General features: G+C 31.4%; 1 protein-coding gene across 3 annotated transcripts in view; it reads right to left on the bottom strand.

Annotated features, from left to right (window-relative positions):
• Nucleotides 1-21,887, bottom strand: part of LOC118193876 (uncharacterized) — a 147,432-nt gene that overhangs the window by 96,277 nt on the left and 29,268 nt on the right. For all 3 annotated transcript variants that reach the window (XM_035365046.2, XM_085814659.1, XM_085814660.1), the window contains 4 exons: nt 21,477-21,589; nt 17,885-17,966; nt 9,807-9,942; nt 2,540-2,616 (listed from right to left, as the gene is read on the bottom strand). In XM_035365046.2, the coding sequence (XP_035220937.2) occupies nt 2,540-2,616; nt 9,807-9,942; nt 17,885-17,966; nt 21,477-21,589 (408 nt within the window). The remainder of the gene's footprint in view (nt 1-2,539; nt 2,617-9,806; nt 9,943-17,884; nt 17,967-21,476; nt 21,590-21,887) is intronic.

The following is a 21,887-nucleotide window of genomic DNA, read 5'->3' as shown; positions in this document are numbered from 1 at the left end:
ACAATTATATTTAGTGCTATTTGAATTAAGAATAACTGATTTGTTATTCACACAAAGCCAGAACCAGCACCAGAGCTCGCATGGCCGCACCAGGCGGCAGAATTTAGCGAAGTTAAACAGAAGTTTTTCATTGCGATAACAATGCCCAATCATCAATCAATTAACGGAGGGCGAAATCTGTAGTATGGTTCTAAATCCAGAAAATACAGCTACCGATAGTGAAGAAAGTAACAGAGAGGTTATTGAACAAGAAAAAATTTTTGATTGACAAGTTATTCGGAATTCTCGACACAGCAATTACACAACTTGAACAATGGAACTTAATAACTGAACAAGAAATAATATGTCTATAGTATTAGTCTAAAGTATTAGCAGAGAAAACAAATCAAACAACTCATATTGAAATAAATGTTTAATAAAGTAAACATATAAATATTAAGCTCTTTTCTTTTGTAAATTTTGATACCCTTTAAATCATAAATGCTTCATTATTTCATAAATCACGATTTCATATTTTCAATTTTATAATTTCTACGTGCCATCTTAGTAGATTTAAAATGATCTAATATCCGGAAAAATCTCAAATCTGGGATCGCCGAAGTCCCGACGAGTCCAGACCTCGGACTTTGTACTGTATAAATGTTTATGTATATATATAACATTTATACAGTACAAAGTCTGAGGTCTGTATATATATATATATATATATATATATAATACTGAAAGTATATTTTCAGTTAAACTTCTACCCAATAACTTTAGTAATTCATGAAAGTTAATTTTGCGTCTAGTTAATTCAGGAAAATTAGTTTCAATTAGTTGTTTTCAACTTTAAAAATATTTAAAAATTTTTAATTAGTTATTTTCAACTAATAATTGCATTGCCATTAACAAAAATTATGCATTACTATCAACAACATAGGTTTAAACCAAATACTTAATTGTCTATTGAAGCTTCAAAACGTATTTCCGAACTTCACTTTTTCTTGGCTAGCGTTACCGAATTTGCCCTTGGCGACCTAAAGTCGAAATGGAGCCAAAAGATTTCCCACAAAATCAATAACAGACCCTCTGCAGAAATAAACTCATAATCCCGATATCCCATACATATAGTATGTGCAAAAGAAAATAAACTCTGCAGAAGGTGATAAAAAATTAATTTATGGCTTAATTGAAACAAACACAGAAATTGAGCTAAGCAAAACCGTGTAAAAACAAATTGAAATGATAAAACGAAACTTAATTTTCATGTGAATTTTCAGCGCTGACTCTCCCATTCTAGAAATTTCAATTTGTTTCAGACAAAGACCACATTTAAGGATTGCCATCTATCAATATCCAGTCTTTGTAGTCAGCTTGATGAAGCCACAGTTTATTGAAAATGCACTTTCCAGGCATCTTGTTCCTATTGGCGTCGGAAGGGTTGTGGGCTTCCAGGTTGAAATTGCTCTAATTTTGGCAAATATTTTCAGAATCCCCCCCCCATTTTTTTTCTCAAGCACCTTCATCATCACTTTTGCCTCTTAAAGAACTTCCGGCTTCATGCTTTCGTCACAATCTGCCTAAATTTATGGATAACACCTGTTTCGAAAGATTGGGTGAATAGCCAATCCGACACCGATACTTTCATTCGGGTAGCTAATTGTTTTTTTTTTTTTTTTTATCATTTGCAACGCAAATCCGCCAACAGATTGGTTAAGAGCCGTGTAATTCCATATTCATGAGAAATCGTAATTCACACTTAGAATGGCAATCATTAGAAATGATAAAAAATGTCAAATGAGCAAAATTAAGGACCGTTTATTCATTTTGGCCAAAATTAAGGACTTTTAAGGACCAAAAATCATTTTTGAAAAAATTAAGGACTTTTAAGGACCGTACAAACCCTGAATAATGGAATATTTTGAAGTGACTGTTCTTTACTTTTCCTTTTGGGTAAAAAATGAAGAACCTCTATATGAACTAATACCACATATAAACACAAGAAATATTTAAAACATTATGAATGAAACGTTTACTTCCCTAACTCTGCCAGTAGTATCAGTATCAAATGTACTAGTGGAACAACATCTTTTTTCCACCATTAAATTAACCAACAACTGAATAATATAGTTGGCTAATTGATTATATCTGAACATATACTGTAATTTTGTCTTTGTAAGCTAAACTGAACTGTGGTTATGATATAAACTGTTAAACTCCAGTTCTCAAATTTGTAACTTTTAACCTTTTATCATGTGCGCAATATTATTTGACATATTATGCAATATTTTGCAGTGTTAATACAGAAATAAAAATGCAGCCAACTTTGAAATACATATAAAACTAACTCATTAATATAATTTTTGAAAAAATAAGAGTTAAAGAAGATTCTCTGTGAAAATTCAAGATATGCTCCTAATAACAAAATCCCTTCACTAGCATCAAATAAGTATACATTGGCCTAAGTGGAAAAAATGGACTATCCAGATGGATTAGCTATGGTCATCCACATATTTGTAATTTTTGTTCAATTTAGAACATAAGAAATAAAGCTTACCATCACTGGAAGAATCACTTGACCTTCTTGATAATTTCTTGGAATGCTTTGAGTTTTTCATGACAGAATATGATTGCCTGTTAAAAAACATAAATTCAATACATCAAGCTACATTTCACAAAGTAAACTGTACTGTCATTTTGTTACATGCACCGGTCAATCAGCTAAACACTGGCAGATCCAATATTCAATTTCTGATTAAGTAAATCTTGCTCCCCCCCAACACACACACAAAATTTCCACTGTTCTGAACTTCAAGGGTAAAACTCAACCCCGCTATTAGCATTAATGAGTTAATGACTGGCTTTATAGCTGCACACTAAGATCTAAATTAACAACTTAATAGATCTGGAAGAGGCAGAAACAATATATATATACAAGGTGAACAAAGAATTTCATTTGCCTCTAAATGACTAGTGAATGCAGGCAGCTACAGGTATGAATGTAATTTCTAGTTACAGTAAAATAATGAAGTCCTCCAAAAATGATTAGCTGCAGCATCTTTCCTTACCTGCAAAATTCAGAGCTTGGATGATTCTATCTCATATCTATTATGATAGATACAGGAAAAAAAAATGTCCTTTACAAAACTGTAGATAACCATCAGTTTAGTATGAAAAGATATGACAAACAGTTTAAATTGAAGACAATGCGCACCGTATTGTTCGCATGAAGTAAATTTTCTTCAGAAATGAAATAGGAATTTTATTTTATATGCAAAGGCAATCATATTGGACATTGCCATACTAAGGATGAATGCAAAAATACTTTCTCAAATGCAGATATGCATTCTCACTAATGGCAACCTTTTTAAGTACTTTCTATAATTATTTGTAAAAAGTGCAGATTAAGTCCATTTACAAGTTTTGTTTATTGGTTAGTATCATTATGTTGTATAGAGATAATATATATTGCTTATCCATTGAATTACACTTTTGTAGTCATTTCTGCATTTTTATTCTTCAAGCACTGCAACAAAATGTTATATATTGATTTCACACATTTTAGGCTATACAAGTGTGTATTATATCCATATAAATAATACGTCTTTTCACACTAGATGGATTATGTTTTACAACTTTGTGACTGATACTTTTCCTGTACCTTCCATACTTTTTGAGAGAGGATCAAGAAGTTCTGAGTTTTGCTATTTGGGGAAACTACAACTAATTTCATTTTACAGGTTAGAAAAGGGAATTGCCGTTTTATTGTAAGTAGGCATTATATCCATAGCTATAACTGGTTCCGTTCACCAGAGTTAGAGATCTTACTAGCCCTATGCAAATATAGGAGTGTGTATTCACTAATGTTAATTTGTAAGCTAATTGCACTGGAAAATTAATAGTGACAATATTATTATCAAACATAACTGAAAATAAAATAGTATGAGAGGTAAAAATTGCAAATTTTAAATACATTTTTCAAACAGAAATTTATGCTATGACTTCTATTTCTCTGGAATTTTATCAAGATTTCAGTATACTGCTTTTATGGGTTCCAATGCTTTTAGTCACCATGAATTGTCATGACAACTATAATTATGCACAAAATTTCAAGGCAAATGGCTCAGTAGAAGAAAATGGCAAAAACTTGATTTCAAAAATTGATCCAAACAACAAACACAAACCTTAAAAAAGGTGGAGGTTAAAAAAATCTAATAAAAATGATTGTACTTTATCTTAATTTATATTTAGGATGCATTAATGGTTGACTAACTATGGCATGAGTTGAAATGATAGTTTAGAGAAGGGAAGAAATGTCAGACACTGAAAAATAGGTTTTTGTTGGCGTAACGGCTACTCACACGAGATAAAGGGGAAAAATGGGAAACAAAATCTTTGTGGCTTAAATTAATAAAAGATGGTATAAATTGCTGAATTATGTACCGAAAGGCCACTGAATTTGGGATAAATGATTAATAATACATTGCTGCTTCTTTAGCCTTGATAACATCTGTCACAGGATGAAGGGTAGGTTGAACCAGTCTAAGAGTTCCAGACTTCCAAATATCTTCTAGAATTTCCCATAAATTAGTTAGTAGTGGTGGATGATGTTCTTGTAAATTTTTTTGTCCACAGTAATTTGAAGGCGTTTGGTAGGATTTAAGTCTGGGCTTCTTGGTAACCAGATATAAATGATGATATGAGATCTATGTACTTAGGTGTCGTGATTACGTCAGGTAGGATTACCAAAGGTCATATACATAGACAAAAGAAATCACTTCAGACTATGTCATCATGACTTTCTGATGATCATGACTGAACTTGGCATGATGGATCTATTGCTAAATGGAGCTGGCACCACATTCATAGCCTACCATCAGCATGGAGTAGTCAGAATTGAGATTTGTTATTCCATGCTATTTACTTCCAGTCACTGATGGTAAAATCATTGTGTTCTATGGTCCATGTAAGACATGCAGCATCATGCAACACGTAGTGAGAAGTGGTGGATTGCACAGTTAGTTGTCGGCATTGCTCGAGAAGAGCCTTGATCTAAGGACTGGTGTTGCACTTCAAAGATCATGATCATTCAAAACAACTTGTCCCTTGCAGTCAGCCCAATTATTCTTTCTGTCCTCACTATCCATGCACTTTCACTTTACTATTTTTGTTATACCTCTTTGAAATGACATGGCACTACATTGCTACTGTAAAAGGAAGGAATGCTTACTTTGCTTCTGCTTGCGATGTTGGGTGTATGTGTCTTCTTTAAATATGAAAATAAAATGATAAAATGTAATTAGCTAGACCATTCTGAGGAATCCAGTAGAGTACAGCAAAATCACTGGGTAAATCCACAAGTTGTAGAATGCACAATTTGCCGCCATTTCTGCAGAATTTAAGAAAGAAGGTAAGTAGTTCTTGAAATTCTATGCATTATTAACTGCTTCCTTTACAAATTTTTTTGAAAAAAATTGCAAAAAATCATCCCTTTTTAAAATTTTATTATTAAATACAACAAAATGAAACAAGTCAAAATATGTAGGTTTTAAGTTGAATTTTTAATTTTTTGAAGGTTTAAAAGCATTTAGTTTTAATATTAGTTTACTATACTAAGTTATCTCGCACAAACGGAAACAAGTTAAATATTAGTCTTTGTATGATAGTTTTTAAAACAAAGGACAACACAAAATGATACCTGACATTCTGTACACTGGTATCTGGTCTCTTTTCTTACTGACTTAACGCTGGAATCTCTTCTACGGATGTACAGAGTATACTGTGTTGTTGGATTCAATTCCCCCTCACCTCTTCATAATCACTATCTGAAAAACCATCGCTTTCACTGTCTTGCATCATCGCCACTATGTTTTTTTTTTTTTTTTTTTTTTTAAAGGCAAGTATTCTTTTTTATACATTACTAATCCACAAGACGACGTATACTATATGATAGGGAAACACGTAACCAGTCCCACCAAAAGAACCGCGCTACCAACAAAACTCGGCAAACTGCCAATTAAAGCTGAATATTTCCTTTCGTTTTCTTAAGGCCGAGTAAAGCCATGATAAAACAACAAATCGTACTAACAAATTCTGCTTCACCCAAGTTTTCCCGGGATAATAATTAACTGCAATATATACGAACCCAAGATAACTCGGGATAATCAGGCAGACGGTTAACAGTTGCACTGAATAAATTCTGAAATAAATTTATAATTATTGATAAGTGGGGCAAAAATGGTACAAAATTGAAAGATGCTCTCTCTAAAAAGAGAGCTCAAAAAACTATTTTATTGGAAAGAAACAGCAAGGAAAAGATGTCTTTAGAATAATCTGAAGAATATCTATTATTGATTCTAATTTATTTGCACATCTCAAAAGATTTATAAGCATTCCTATTATTCAAATTACTATATTTGCTTTTATTCTTAGCTAGAAACTTATCAGAGTACTAAGTTATGGTGGGAAAGAAATTTAAAGAAAGAAAAAATATCCACCATTACAGGTTTATTAGAATTTCATGTGAGGAAATAAACGCTTTTAGAATTCCAGTAATGCCTAGATAAAATAATCCAAATTTTTCTTAAATTCTTCAGTGATCTCTTCAGTTGTTTTCACGTGTGACTGAGAAATATGAATATATTTATAAACTGTGCAATGCAGAATTGTTAAATTATTTAAATGTCCAAAGTTTCAAAAGTTTAATTTGAAAAATACATGCAAGTATGCCAAAAAGCAAAATTTATGTTTTTACTCTTTTGAAAATCATGGAGCAAAAAATTGTCAATTTTTTTTTTTTTTTTTTTTTTTTTTACTGTGTGTGTGTGGGGGGGGGAGCATAATTCATTACTTTGTTATGAGCAAGAAAAAGTTTATTGCAAAATCGGATCTCCACTGGATGAAAGGTCAAATGCCAGTCACTCTACTGAAACCCAGAAACTTATGTTTTCAGTTCTTTGGATAGCGTTCTCTTTGTTTAAAGGTAAAATTTTGATTAGAATTTACTTTATTTTTTTCTTGCTTTGGGGAGGGACCAGAATTTTCAGGTGAACTATTATAATTAAAATACATTGGAATAGTTCATTAGCTAATTCTGCATACAGAAAAGCAAGGATTTTTTGTGAAAGAGAGATTTCAATGTTCCTCCTCCTGACGAAGTGGCACTGAGGTTGATCAAATTCCTCTTCTTTTATATTCTTTAAATTTCATTGATTTTTTTTAATTAGGGTATTACTTGTTTAAAGTATTTTATTTTTAACATTTAATAAATCCTTTTTTACATTTATATGATTTTTAGGAAATTTATTACTTATGAATTTCAATTTTTGGTCTTTGAGAAAAATTGGTTCTAAATTTCTTATTTTATATCTTTATTGATAATTTTTCAGCAGCTATACCCATGAAAATACTAGGCATGATTATATCATTTTTTTTAAAAAAAATTGTTTTGTAATTATATATATATCAGCAAATAAACCATGTGGATGGTTGAGAAAAATCAATATGTCTATTGGTACAGATATATTGATTCATTTATATAATTGCATTTCATAGTATACCCGTTTATATGATTGTATCTATCTATCTTATACACATGCATATATACACATACAAAGGATTTTGAAGATGATCATGTAAAATATAACTTTTCAGTGCAAAAGCCTAAAGTGCACAAATGTGAGCAGAATACAATGTTATGATCCTTTTAATTCATAAGTGAATTCAAGTTAGGGCAAAGATTAATTTCTACATTCTTGACACACATAAACTATACAGCGAAGGCAGTCTCAGCTGATAAATTCTTCTTTCTACTGATGATTTTGATTGACAAGAACGGGTATTTCATTGATCCTAACCTTTTTCTCTAGGCTATACAGACTAATATTTTATTTATTTAAGCTATTTTATCAGCTACTCAGACAGCAAGGAATAAAAAAACAAAATCAACAGGGTTTGTCATTTTCTGTATATATTTTATAAATTAAGTAGCAAATTTGAAATCTCCGTAGTAGACTAAATTTCTTTTCACCTTATTTAATGTCCTGACCATACGGAATCTATACGTCTCAGTGTCCAGGAAAAGTTTAACCTTCCGTTTATATGATTACATTTCATAGCTGTCCCTATCTACTTGCACTCAGGTTTAACCTCGGCAGCAGGGGAACATAAGTTGTCTTCACAGGACTAGAACCATTGATTATGTGGTGGTAAGTTCAGGCTCGGGGCAGGGACCGTATCGATACTGTCTTGTCTGCCTCTGAATGTGTGGTCACTACATATTAAACACTGAAGTCTGTCCTCCAGGTGTTGCCTCATTGGTTGGATTGAGGATATTGATGTAGTCATAGTTTTGACTGCTTTTTGGTGACCGCTTGGTGGATAGTTGCCCAGTTGATGGACTTGTGTTATTTAAAGCTCGGTCTGCTCTCACTCTTGGAGTGAAGGGGATTGATGTAGTCAATAGATCGATATGGTTAATATCTTTGATCTGTGACTTTCAATGTGGCTTTGCTGTCTCTCTCCCTGGGCTGATCGGCGGGACTGCAGCGGAGTAAAAAACTGTGTAAGCCTGGGTCTGAGCTCCATCTTTAGCATATTGTACCTTACTGTATTTCATAGCTTAATTAATTTTATTAATTATTTAATTTTAATAAATTTTACACTAATCAAGTTTTCCATGATTTTAAAATGCAAAAATTTTGTCTGCCATGTACAAATTAATTTTACTTTTACCTCCTAAATAAAAGCTAAGGCTGTTAAGTTTTTATGAAGGTGCAGAGATCCTAAAACATCATTCTTAAATTCACTTGACACATTACTGCTTTCTTGTAAAAATAATTTCTTCGCATTACCCCCCCCCCCCAAAAAAAAAAAAATCAGAGCACCCTTCTGTTTAAGCATCACACAAAGGAAAAGAACATTGTTATAATTACTTGTAATGTTTTTTAATAAGTTTATTTTTTTTCATAATTCAGTTTTTATGAAATGATAAAATTCACTAAGTTATTTCAAATATAACCACATATGTCATATGATGCCAGATAAAAAAAATAATTGAAAAAATCTCTGCTATGCTATGTTACATATTTGGTTTTGTTATTGAAATCTAGGTACAGAATTAAAGATCAAGTAAAATATGTACAACTTTTCAAATCTTCTATGATGTGTATACAGAATTATATTTTGCATTATTTGCAATGCGACTACAGAAGAATCTGAGAGTTGTATATTTGTAATTTGCACAATTATTTTATTTTTATTACTAAATTTATCAAATAAAACAATGAAAGAACTGATGAAACATTTTCCCACAATTTCTGCATCAGTAAATAATTTCATACTTTGCCAAGCATGTAACAAATTTCATATCATGTACATATAACCACTGCATTTTGTGAAATTGCCATTATCATATTTGGCTATTAACATTTCTTAAGAAAAAATAATTTTTCACTTCTTTCTAAATCTTTGAAGCCATTAAATAATCTGTATTTGTTAATACTAACAAAATTGAGATGTGCATACATGAAATTTACATCTATAACCATGCATTTGGCAGCAGCTTGTATTTTAATATCTGTACCAGTGACATTACAGAATTAAAGATTCATAAAGCCATATAAAACTCGAATTTAACATGCTTTTGAGAAATTTGAAATTTTAGTACACTGCAGGTGGCCTTCAATCTTTGTTTTCAAAACATTTAAATTAATTTCATTTTGGGCTACACATACAAGCTTACCAGGTCATATTTGGCCTGCGAGTAGAATAGACTGCTGATACGAATAAATAAAGGATCAAATACAAGAACTGGTATTGCTTACTTCTTCAGCTTTCTCCCTACATTTAGTTTTAAATTGCGTTTCTTATATCTTTCTTTCACATTCGCAGCCATCCTATTAATATGATTCGTCTCTTTGACCATCGTTTTCTTTTTGCACATATCACATTTCCATTTGCCTGTAAAAGAAAGCACTGCAATTAATATTCAAAATTTGCAACAAGATAAGAAATAATGCTAAACATGTATAGTATACTCTTTTTGTAACAGCTACACAATATGCAGTCTCGTATTGTCACAAAGTTATAACTCCAAACAACCAGATTCCAAATAATTAGTAAAAACTAGATAACAAGATTCTTCTTCTCTGCAGGCTGAACATGTATCAACAGTAATGTATGTAATAATTTGTCATATTTTCTTTTAATTATAAAAGCACTTTTACTTACATAAAACAGAAAGTACAAAATATATTACAATTAAACAAAGGAATTTCTTATTCACATATGTCTGAAAGGAAATAAGTTATTAGTTATCCATGTAATTACACAAACCATTTCTATTTTAACTAAAGTAAACTTAAGAAATGAAATTTATTTATCCTTTAACTCTTTATGTGTGCGATATTATTTTTATAACTTTCTTACTAAAAACTCAAGAAATTGAATATTATGATCGTAGAGACTAAGAATATATGAATTTAAAAAAAATCTACTCTTGCCCATTGTTCTGTGGGTGGTGGTCGCACTGTGAAACCACCGTGCGTCTAGGACTTTGAAACTTACTTAGGTTAGTAGGGGAAAAAAACTTACCTTTCTTCGTGTGCGTTTCCAATAAATGACGAAATTTACGAATTTAAAAAAAAATGTAAGTAAGAATTGCATTATATATAATTTTTTATATTATTTTACAAAGTAAATCGTCAGAAAAAATTAAAAAATAAACATTTATGTAACTTTTCTGTAGCAGTGAAAATATAAGAACCTACATAATAAGGACATTTGGCTAAATGGATTAAAAAAAAACTCTGTAAAATAAGGATAAAAAAAGACTCAGTGTTTTTTTTTAATTTCAAAGAACAATTTTTTTTTTTTTTTTTTTTTTTTAGCGACACTGTTGAAAACATGTTTGTCTTTTTGGCACATGCATAGACCCACATGGCACGTTTTCGCATGTGTATCTTCTATGAGGTTTCTTCTTTGTGCTACAAAATGTACACCGCCTGGATTTAAATTTCACTGGTATATGTTATTTAGTTTTTTTTCATCTGGCACATGAAATTTGTGGTTTTTTATGTTAATTGGAGGGGGCTTGGTCTTTTTGGCTTTGGTACGGATCATTCGCTTCACATTCATGGTGATTTTATTCGAATTTCGTCCAAAAATATTCAGAAAATATTTTAAATTTAAATAAAACTTTAGGCGATTTCTATTTTTAATTATAGTAAAGTATATTTACATTAAATTTAAACTTCAGGAAATAATTTATAAATTCACAATACTAGCTTGGGGAGCAAGTGTGTTGAGGTCAGAGAAAAGTCTCTGGAAAAGAAAGACTTTTCACTGGTCAGGTGCATGCATTGTTTTAGTAATAAAATAACGCTGTGGTTTCAAAATCCCTTATCTATATCCGGGTAAAAATACACATTCCTATTTGAGAAGCAAGCAAACGCCATTGCGAAGAGCAGTGGTTTCAAGGCACGACCACCGAACCTAGTGGGGCAGTGATCGCGCCCTGAAACCACAAAGCAAATGCAAAATTTCGGAAAGGGAAGAAAAAAATTCAAAAATTGGTGGTTTCAGAGCGCGACCACCGCCCGTCAAAGGGTTAAAGCAAAACACATTAACTTGATTTTATTATTAAAATTAAGCAATGGAACAATTAATAAAGCAATAAACATCAGTATTAAAACACTAAATTTTTTAGAAATCCTTCCTTAATGTTTTTGCTGTCTTCATGTACAAAACAATTTGCTTTAGCTAAAAAAAACATGTGAATTGCAAAACTAAACACTGCACAGAGTTTCAGCTATGCATGCTGGCCAATAATGAATAAAAGTGCCCACACTCTAATACTTTGCTTCTAAATTTTACATCACATTTGCATAAAATTCAGCCATTTAAGAACTACAAATTTGAAGAATGTGAATTTTTGCTTTCTCTATTGCTTGGTAAAACACTGCATTTCTGCAGAAATGCAATGCTTTTTTTATAAGCCAATGAGCTCCACAGTCCCAATATAATTCAATACACAAAAAAGAACACTAATAAGAAAAATGACAGTAGAATTTCAAATGTGCAAATCCGATGTGTAAATAGACGTTGGTATACGCACACATTGCGACCATTAGAGTTGCACGATCTACTCTGGAACTGTTTCAAAGAACCGATTCACTTTAACTCTTTTATAAATTCATGTACACATGTTTAGAGCTCTCATTGAAAGCTCTCCAGGGAAATTAGATTTACATTTAAGGGAGAAAAGAATGTTTATCCTCTTATGTTAAAAGTAAGTTTAGTTTTTATCAAATCCCAAATTTAAAAAAAAAAAAAAAAAAAAAAAAAAAAAATTTAGTTCTTTGAAGAAAGGAAGTTTTAGGTAATTTCAAAACTGCAGTTGAAAGACATCAGTTCAGGAAGCTGGCATTTCATTAAAATAATTTTTTCAATCCTATTGCTCATCTGATTCTTCTTGCTTTTCCCTCCAATCTTGTTAGCCACTCACAATTTCACTGCTTGTTCGATTCTTTCCACTATCCTCAATTCACTTCTCACTCCGAATCTTTTTCATCACGGTTACCGTTAGTGAGTGATGAGTCATGAAAAAGAACCAATTCATTTCAGTGAGTAAAAATTATGTTCCAATCTTATAAAAAAGCTGGTTTTGCCCATTTCTAGTTTCTACATCCATACTTTTTTGGCAACATCATAAGTTACCACATAATTATTTTGGCATACACTGCATTGCTCATGAATACTTTTTTGTGACTTTTCAGTGTGGACGCAGGCAATCAGACAGTACCAAAATGTTATAACTTAAAAACTAAAATTAATAACTTTACTCGGGTAAAAACTCTACTCAGTTTAATCACTGTTTACAATGCTAATTCAGAAATCTTGAAATAAGTCCATGTCAATATCTGTAAATATGTATGACTGAATGATTTTGAGCGCTATACAACTAAATGGCTTGGCTATGTTTCGAGCATTCACTGACAACTACACATTTTTTACGAAATTTGTATATATATAGATAATTTTAGTGAAATTACGTAAAGCTATTGAAATCCAAGTAACAGTTTCTACTGTCCAAAAACTAACTAAACAACAAATTGATGACAGTGTTTCTGTGCTCACCAAAGAAGTTGATACCTTAAAGAAATTAACAGCAACAGTGGAAAGCAATTCTGATGTTTTAAAATTTTTACCCATATCTTTTCGCCCTTCTTTAAAGCTATCCACATATAATGTAAGACCGACCTCCTGGTAAGTGTAGAATTCGCTATAGTGGCAGGCGTGAATGCATGGGATTCCCAAGCTACGGTCTGCCAGCTCGGTGTTTCTCGAGTGCAAAAGCAGAGGAAATCCTTCAAACCCTTCCTGAAAAACAGAGGCTAGACTTCAAAGCTCTACCTGGCACATTGGAGTTGTACTTTGGTGAAAAGTGTTTAAAAGACCACAGCAGGCTTCAGTTAAAATCTTATCAACAGAAACCCACTGAAACATTCCAGAAGCTTGCCACAGATGTTGAAAGGCTGTCTCATCTTGCCTTTTTGTACTGACCTTCAGAAACAAGGGAAATCCTGTCTCTGTAGTATATCTCTGCTTTAATCAAAGGCATCCAGAATCTTGAAATACAGGACGTTCTGAGAATGGCCAGTATCAAGGATTTAAAAAGCGCTCTAGTGTGCACCATGAAATTCGAGACAGAGCAGCAAACAACTCATAGAGACTGCCACCCAATAAGAGCTGCTCCAGTTTAAAAGGCAGTGGATCAAGTGACTGCTTGGCTAAAAAATTTAACAAGTCAATGCTTTTATGTAGAATAGGAAACCAACCCTAAAACGCTGGAACTGTGGTGCTGAAGGACAAATAAAAAGGAACTGTAGAACACCCCAAGGCAAGGAAGTTAAGACCGCTCTTCCAGCAAGGAGCAGGGAAACTAATTAGTGGTCATCTTGTAGGGCAACCCCATGAGATGAGATTATAGATAATGAGATTATGACAGAATCTGAAGTGCCTTAAAATGCCCCCCCCCAGATAATGAGAAGGCCCATTTTAAGGCACTTCAGATTTTTGCCATGAGTGGCATCCGTAATGGATTCTTCATCATGGGACATATCAATTGAGTTGCTTGCAATACGATCGTCGATACAGATGTCCGATGTTACCATCATCTGAAAAGATCCGGCTCAACAACTGGATGGTAAACTCATCTGGAAGTCATTGCACATTAGCCTCCACATTGTGTCTGGAGTTAAAATCGACATCCATGGAAATTAAAAGTAAACATCACATTTGTAAGTGCTGTGTACCATCACAGTCACCATCATATGTAGCAAATATGACAGACCTTTGGATATTCGGATTTGACTACAGAAAAATAATTTTTTCTTGGACTTTAAAAATAATGAACTGCATTCTGCCTCTGAGGACATAACTCTATTCGAAATTAATGATAAAGGAGTTAAATCTGTCCACCAAATCACAGCTCAAGAGATAGCACAAGACCAGCAAGAATAGAATTTTTACTTCCTGGATCCATAGCTGAAAACAGAAATTTCTGGTATGATTTAATCAAATATCCCAAGAACAGTAACACACTATAAGGAGCACAAGTAGCATCGGCACTCGTCGACCTATCGAGGATCGTTATCCTTGTGAGAATTGCCAATGTAACTGATAAAGCAAAAGTCATTAGAAAAGGTGGTTGCAGCACGTATTCCAGTGACTTGCATTAAACAAAACAGTATCCCTCCAGAGACCGTAACATAGGAGTTATTGTATAATGTGAAATTCAGCGATGAAGAGAGGAGTGCTGCCAAATGTGTCATCCAAGAATTTCAAGATAGTTTCTCTCGCTTGTCTTTTGATGCCAGTTGAAGCAGTTTGAGACAGAAATCTACATTTTTTATGCTGTTGCAATAGGAAGAGAGCACAGCAAAATAGTATCTTAATGGGAAGAGATATAGAAACAAAGTGAAATTATCCAATATGGCGGCTTACCAAGAGAAAGTTTTAGTTTAGGTAACTTATTAAGAGAAAGGGTTCAGTTCTCGAAATTTAGAGTTTAGATTTCGAATTACTACTAGTAGTGTTATGCAAGCCATGTGACAGACTGATCTAGAAAAGACACTGTCCAGAAAACTTATTACTATTTTTAGAATACAGAGAGGAAATATCCAAATTAAAAATGAGGAATTAAGAGCCTACTGCTAAATTAAGTTATAAAGCTGGTTTTTATATTTTTTATCTTATATATATATACACACACAAAAAAAAAAGATATAAAAAATACAGATACAAATAACAGATTTTTATTTAAATACATCATTTAAATTTAAAAAAAGAAAAAAAAAAAAAAAAAATTTACTTGGCTAGAAACAAATGATTCATCAACTATATATATATATACAGTCAAAAGTCGTTAATTCGGACACCCATAATCCGGACCTCAAAGCTACAAACTTTCTGCGCATGCGTCGCGTTCACGCATGCGCACAGGCGTTTACGAGAACGCGTAAGACCCTTACGGCTGCGAATATGTTTGTGCGCATGCGCGCTTAATGCGTAACGGAGTTATACGCTAAGCTAAAGTTATCTAATTCAGTTAATGTTGCAGATTGCGTTGTTCCTTAATCTTCGAATTGGATCCGGCTTATTATTTTTTGCAGACTGTTAGAGCAGTTTTATAAAAGTAAGCTTGAACTTTCAATTATGTCAAATAGAATTTCCGATATATATTTACTACAAAGCGAAAGTATGTTTTGAAATCCGAAATCTGTTTATCAATTTCACGCTGCTCTGCGGCAGAGGGGGGGGGGGAGAAATGTCATTATTAGATTATGATAGATTAGAAAGATTATGTCAAATAGAATTTCCAATATATATTTACTAATATGTAATTTGTATCTACAAAGGGAAAGTATGTTTTGAAATCCGAAATCTGTTTATCAATTTCACACCCGGATTGGAAGTTGATCTGTCAACACTATCCTTATCTTCAGAGCAGATGTTTTTATTTTATTTGGATTATAATTTGGTACTAAGTGTAGTATTTCATCTCGATGTACTTGGTCTTTGATATGATTTAAATCAAGTTCCTCGTCTTTGATATGATTTAAATCAAGTTCCTTGTCATTATAATTCGCTTCCGATAGTGAAGAAAGTGACCCAGAGGTTATTGAAAACGAAAACATTTCGATTGACAAATTAGTCGGTATTCTCAACACAGCAATTATAGGACTTTAACAGCGGAACTTTGTAACTAAACAAGAAATTATGTCTGTTTAATGGAATTAAAGAGAAAGTATTATCACATGAAACGAAGCAACTTACATTGAAGGAAATGTTTAATAAAGTAAACAAATAAATATTAAGTTTTTTCTTTTTGTAAATTTTGATACCCTTTAGATCATAATTGTTCTTTATTTCATAAATTACGGTTTCATATTTTTAATTTTGTAATTTTTGCATGCCATCTTACCAGATTTAAACTGATGATTTATAATCCGAAAAAATCGATAATCCGGAATCGCCGAAGTCCCGACGAGTCCGGATTAACGACTTTTGACTGTATATATATACACACACACATTTTTGTAATGATTTTGAAAAGCTTTATATATAAACAAACCTTACAATTTTATTTTCTAATCTATTCAATCTGATAGCCCTTTTGTTGAACTATCATATCACATCTTGATTTCCAAGAAAGTCCTCAAGGTTGATTTTATTCCACTCCTCCTTTATAATTTTCCAGAGTCTATCCAATGTTTTGGGATGTCATTTATAAACAGCCTGTTTTAGAAGTCCAGATGCACAGTAATCCATAGTAGACACATTAAGGTACTTGGGTGGGATGCATTTAAAGGGAATAGCTTTAATTCCGGTACCATTTCTCATTTTCCCAAAAAACAGAGCAGTAGATTTAGAATTATGCCTTGGAGCCTTACCCTGATGGAACTTAACACAGTGTTTGGACAAAGAGATTTAATTTCTTTTTTAATAATAGATGTTAAAACATATTTCTGATAGTAATCCAAATTAATTTTGACATTTTTTTTTCTACTTTCCTTATTTTAAATTTTCTATTGTAAGAGAATCCAAGAATCCAGTAATAACCATAAAATCTTTAAAAAAACTTTCCCATTTTCTCTGAATCGGTATATTAAGTCTTTTTCTCTACTTTTTCGGCAGTAAATTGATCTTTTTCTACTGCAGTCAGACAAGTATATCCAAGCCTCATCTATTGTAACTAGACACTTCTATTTTTCACCTGCCAATTATTTTCATATAACAATTTGCACATAGACTTACGCTGAGAAACATGTTTTGGCGTTACGTGATGAACATCACGCTTTTTGTTTTGATTAGTTTTAAATCAGATTTTATAATTTTGTTCACAGTTCCTACAGAGATATTTAAAGATTTTGCTACAGCTCTTTGGCTGTGGCTGGATTTTCCTTTAAAACATGAGATATGAATTTAGATTTAATAAGAGCTTTACGCACCTTTATTGGGTATGCTTTTTTTACCCTTTTCTCAGTCAGATGTAAACTTTGACGTTTCTTTTCTTTTATATTAACTAATTCACTTATTTTGTGTAGAAATATCAAAACCATACTTTTCACATCTTTGTATTTCTCTTCGAACAGAACAAAAATATAGCCCTCAATCCACTGTTTATCAGCGACATTTTACAGAAAAGAATATTTTTAAGGCTGCAGATGACAATTAAATTTTATTCCAATTTGATGCCAGTCTTGTTTGTATTTTAAAATTAGTATTTACATTCATGGAGAAACATAAAATCATTACAAAAATGTGTAAACACCCTTTGCATACACACACACACACACACACACATATTAAAAAAAAAAAAATATCCAGAAATACAAACCTCTTGCTGGCCTTGGAAAGACAGGGGGGACACATGTGGCATGGTATCCTTTATCACATAAATTGCAGCATAACATTCGCTTCTGAAAGCAAAAATTTATATCTGGTCACAAAATCAAAATCTGGAATGGATAACACAAATATTTCATAGGAAAACTCTATAAAACCTTTTATGATCAACCCAAGCATATTCTCTTCACAATTTTAATGCTCAGCAGGAGAATAAAATACAAGACAATAATATAAAAGAATAAAGGCATTATAAATTATATTACATCTGAAATACATAACCAAAAGTAGAAGGGGGGAAAAGTTCATTTTATTGAAAATTTGAATTAATGAGAATTCTGATACCAAGCACAGATATCCATATAAGTGGTGGAATTTACTAAATTTAATGATAATAATTATTTTGATACATAAAAATGTCGTATTATAATTAATTTCAAAACATCCACGTCATAAATCCTATATTTACATTAAAAATATGCTACACAAAATAGCATAAAATGATATGGCAATGATAATGAATTGGAAAATACAGATCTAATTGAAAATGATATTGTAATTAATCAATAGAGCATTTTCTTTCATTAATAGGAACATACGCAAACACATTAAGCAATGTAATAAAAACAATGTTTAAATAACTTATTTAATTTTTTAAAGAAAGTATATTAAACAAATACTTTTCTGGGGCATCCGTTTCAGATCTGCTAACTTATTTATATCTCATTATAAACAGCAATAGAATTCTTTGATTTTTTGAAGAGAAAGCATATTTTTGTGGCCGTGGAGAGAACAACACTTTCATTTTCATGTACACAGCAATCTATTTTCATTTAAAAACATCACAAAATTGTACAAACTTACTATTAAAAATAATATATATTATAATCATATTATGTAAATTAGGTTTCTTATCAAGAAGGTTTATATATTAGTAGAGTTGCCACCATCTAGTTAGATTTTGTGCCAACGTTTTTGTTTAGTGGTAAGTGGCAACCTGTAGAAAAGTACCAGTAAATGATTCAGAACATAAAATATTAAACAGATTAGTTTTCCTTATTATGTTCAAAAATTAGATTCCATTATTAAAATGAACTGTTATCTTCAATTTTAAAAGTAATGAAGTCACTTAGGTACATGAATGATAAAAAAAAACACACATATGCAAATCACTCCATGATTTAGGCAATGACTGCAAATCAAGCAAGCGCGAATTACTTGACATTTAAAGTTTTAACAAAGAAGGTTAAGATGATGAATTTGAAAGGTATGATGCTTGGATATGTTTCAAGGCACAAAGCGATGCATCTTCTTATTATCTATAAAAATAAGGGATTCTGCTTTAAAAATAAAAAATTAAACTTAACAACAACTTACAAACTTAAACTACATATCAACTTACAAACTATATAACAGGATTTCAAAAGAATTTTTACCAGTTACATCTGAACTAAAAGTCATTTTACAATGCAAAATTAGGTAAGAATGTGATTTTGAAAATACACAAATGGGAAAAAAAATCCCAACACCAAGAAATAATAATGCTAGATAAATGAAATTTGGGAGGCGTGTTTGCACATCTGAAAAATCTTGTGTTAGACAAATACGTGTGTAGCTAGTAGCGACACGACAAACATGCAAATCACATTTACTTTAAATACATGATGTAAACTATGCATACATTATTTATCTTCTGGGTTGGGTGTTGTGGACAAGATCTGAGTCAAGAATGCTTTTAAGGAGATGTAAGCAGCAGTATCAGCAACTTACTGAGTTTGAATGAGATTGTGTAACAGGGCTACAAGAAGGTAGATTTTCTTTTTGCAATACTCAGAAAGACTTGGCAAAGATGTTGACACTGTTGGAATTTCACTTTCTATCAGTGTATATTAATATTTAACTCATCGTAATAAATTTGACTTTGTTTTTGAGCTAATTTCATTTCTTTACAGCTGAATTTGAAACTAATAATCTAAATTCAAATAAATTTTAAACACCAAGACAGAAAGGTCAAGGGTTAATATTAAGAGGATGAAAAGAATTCAATACTTTCAAGATCAAGTACTTAAGAAACAACACTCGGGTACAATTCACTACAGAAAACATAACTTACTTCAGAGATATGTGAAAATTAATTATCGATAAAAATTATTTTAACTACAACATTTTGCTTCAGAAATAGACTAATATTTTCCAGCATTTGCATATACTGCATGTGTGATTTAATTAAACTCAGTGTCCCAAATAAAAAGGCTATATCTGTTTATCATAGTTTATATTATAACATTTTCTCTTACATTCATTAAGTGTAATACTATTACATTAGTTCAGAATTAAGACAGAATGCAAAAATTTGCCCCATATCAGTTAATTTTCTTCAAAGTCTTATAATCACATATAAGAATAACATAATTTTGCACATATCTTCCTGTAGAGACAATCTCAATCAGAATCACAAAGTGTTGCTCTAATGATAATTTTATTACTTTTGAGCCATCATCTCTGAACAAACGCTTCTCATTATTAAATTTTCCCATTCTTCCCTTTCTCTCTCTCTTTTTTTTTAAGTAATGCAACATAAAATAATAACTAAGTTTAAAACTTTATAAAGCAATAGAAGCTATTTTTTTTAAAAAATTGTTTTTAATATAATGCCAATACAAGTCTCCAGAGAATATTCCATGAACACAATTCTCCTTTTAGATATACAGCCATTGTCATACTAACTAGTAACCACTGAAAAAATAAAATAAATAAATAAATAAATAAATAAAAATAAAAAAAACTGATTAACTAGTAATCATCTTAAAAAAAGAGTTTAGTTTGGTTTTGTGAAACAATGGAAAAATTATAATCAAAGACTATCAGCTTAAAACAAACTTGTCTGCAGAAAATATGACACAAAAATGCATGGGATAATAGTAATGCAGCAGATAACATAATCATTTATAGTTTTTCTTTACTTCTAATGATATTTATTCTTCTGTTATTTACAGTGTGCTCTTTTTGTTTTGAATACTGATTAAATTTACTTATGAACTACTTTACCAAATAAACTTATTCTCAAAATTATATTGCTTGAATATACAGGTTGAATGTTAACAGTTTTTTTTTTTTTTCCTATTAATTAGAAAATAGACTATTCCTCTTTTTCTATTTTTTTAATTGTTCTCAGATTAAACACGATTTTGACTCAATCACAGAAGTCATCTCTAGTATTACCCTGCTAGATGGAGAGTTGACTACAATCCTAATTTTTGCTTATTGGCTGCAGATTTCATCAAAATACATAAAGTGCCTTAAACACAATTAAGAAACTAAACGATTCTAAATTTTTTATGTAGAAAGTAGACAAAGTAACAGAACAAAACCGCTGACAATTTGATACAATTTTAAAACTATAATTTACGTGAAAGCTATAAATTCGTCAAATTTACAAACATGGTGTGACCTCATAAGAAAATATAGAATGAAATAAGCAAGGGATGTTCCAGAAAATATGAAATAGGAAGAATAAGGGTGTAAAATTTATCAGCTCTTTAGGGTTTACATCGAATTAAAAGCAACTAAATTCAAATTCTTACATTTTCAGTTTTCACGCCACAGACAACACATATCTTACAACGACTACATTCCCACTTGGCTTCTTTAACCTGTTTCATGGCTTCAGGCAACAGACCGCAGCATGACGGATGCCCTGAAATAAAATATGTACTGTTATTCATCTGGAGATAACTAATTTAAAAAAGAAGAAATAACATACCTCCATGCAACAAACAATATCATTTATTAAATTTAGTAACCAGACAACAGCAATATGAGCTATGGACTGTTACATAATTGCACAAATTTTCTATTAATCAATCTAGAAATGCAAATTAATAAAGAAACATTTATAAGGACTTTAAAAAGTTAAATGTTTTTAAACTAATAAATATAAAACTATTGAAAACTGTTTTTATTTACAATTGCCTGAATTATTATTATTATTATTA

The sequence above is a fragment of the Stegodyphus dumicola genome, chromosome 4 (genome assembly GCF_044657685.1).
Source record: "Stegodyphus dumicola isolate Sdum_Otavi_A_Nest chromosome 4, ASM4465768v1".
NCBI classification, from domain to species: Eukaryota; Metazoa; Arthropoda; class Arachnida; order Araneae; family Eresidae; genus Stegodyphus; species Stegodyphus dumicola.
Note: the sequence above shows the minus strand (reverse complement) of the source record. Positions and strands in the feature narration are given on the sequence as shown.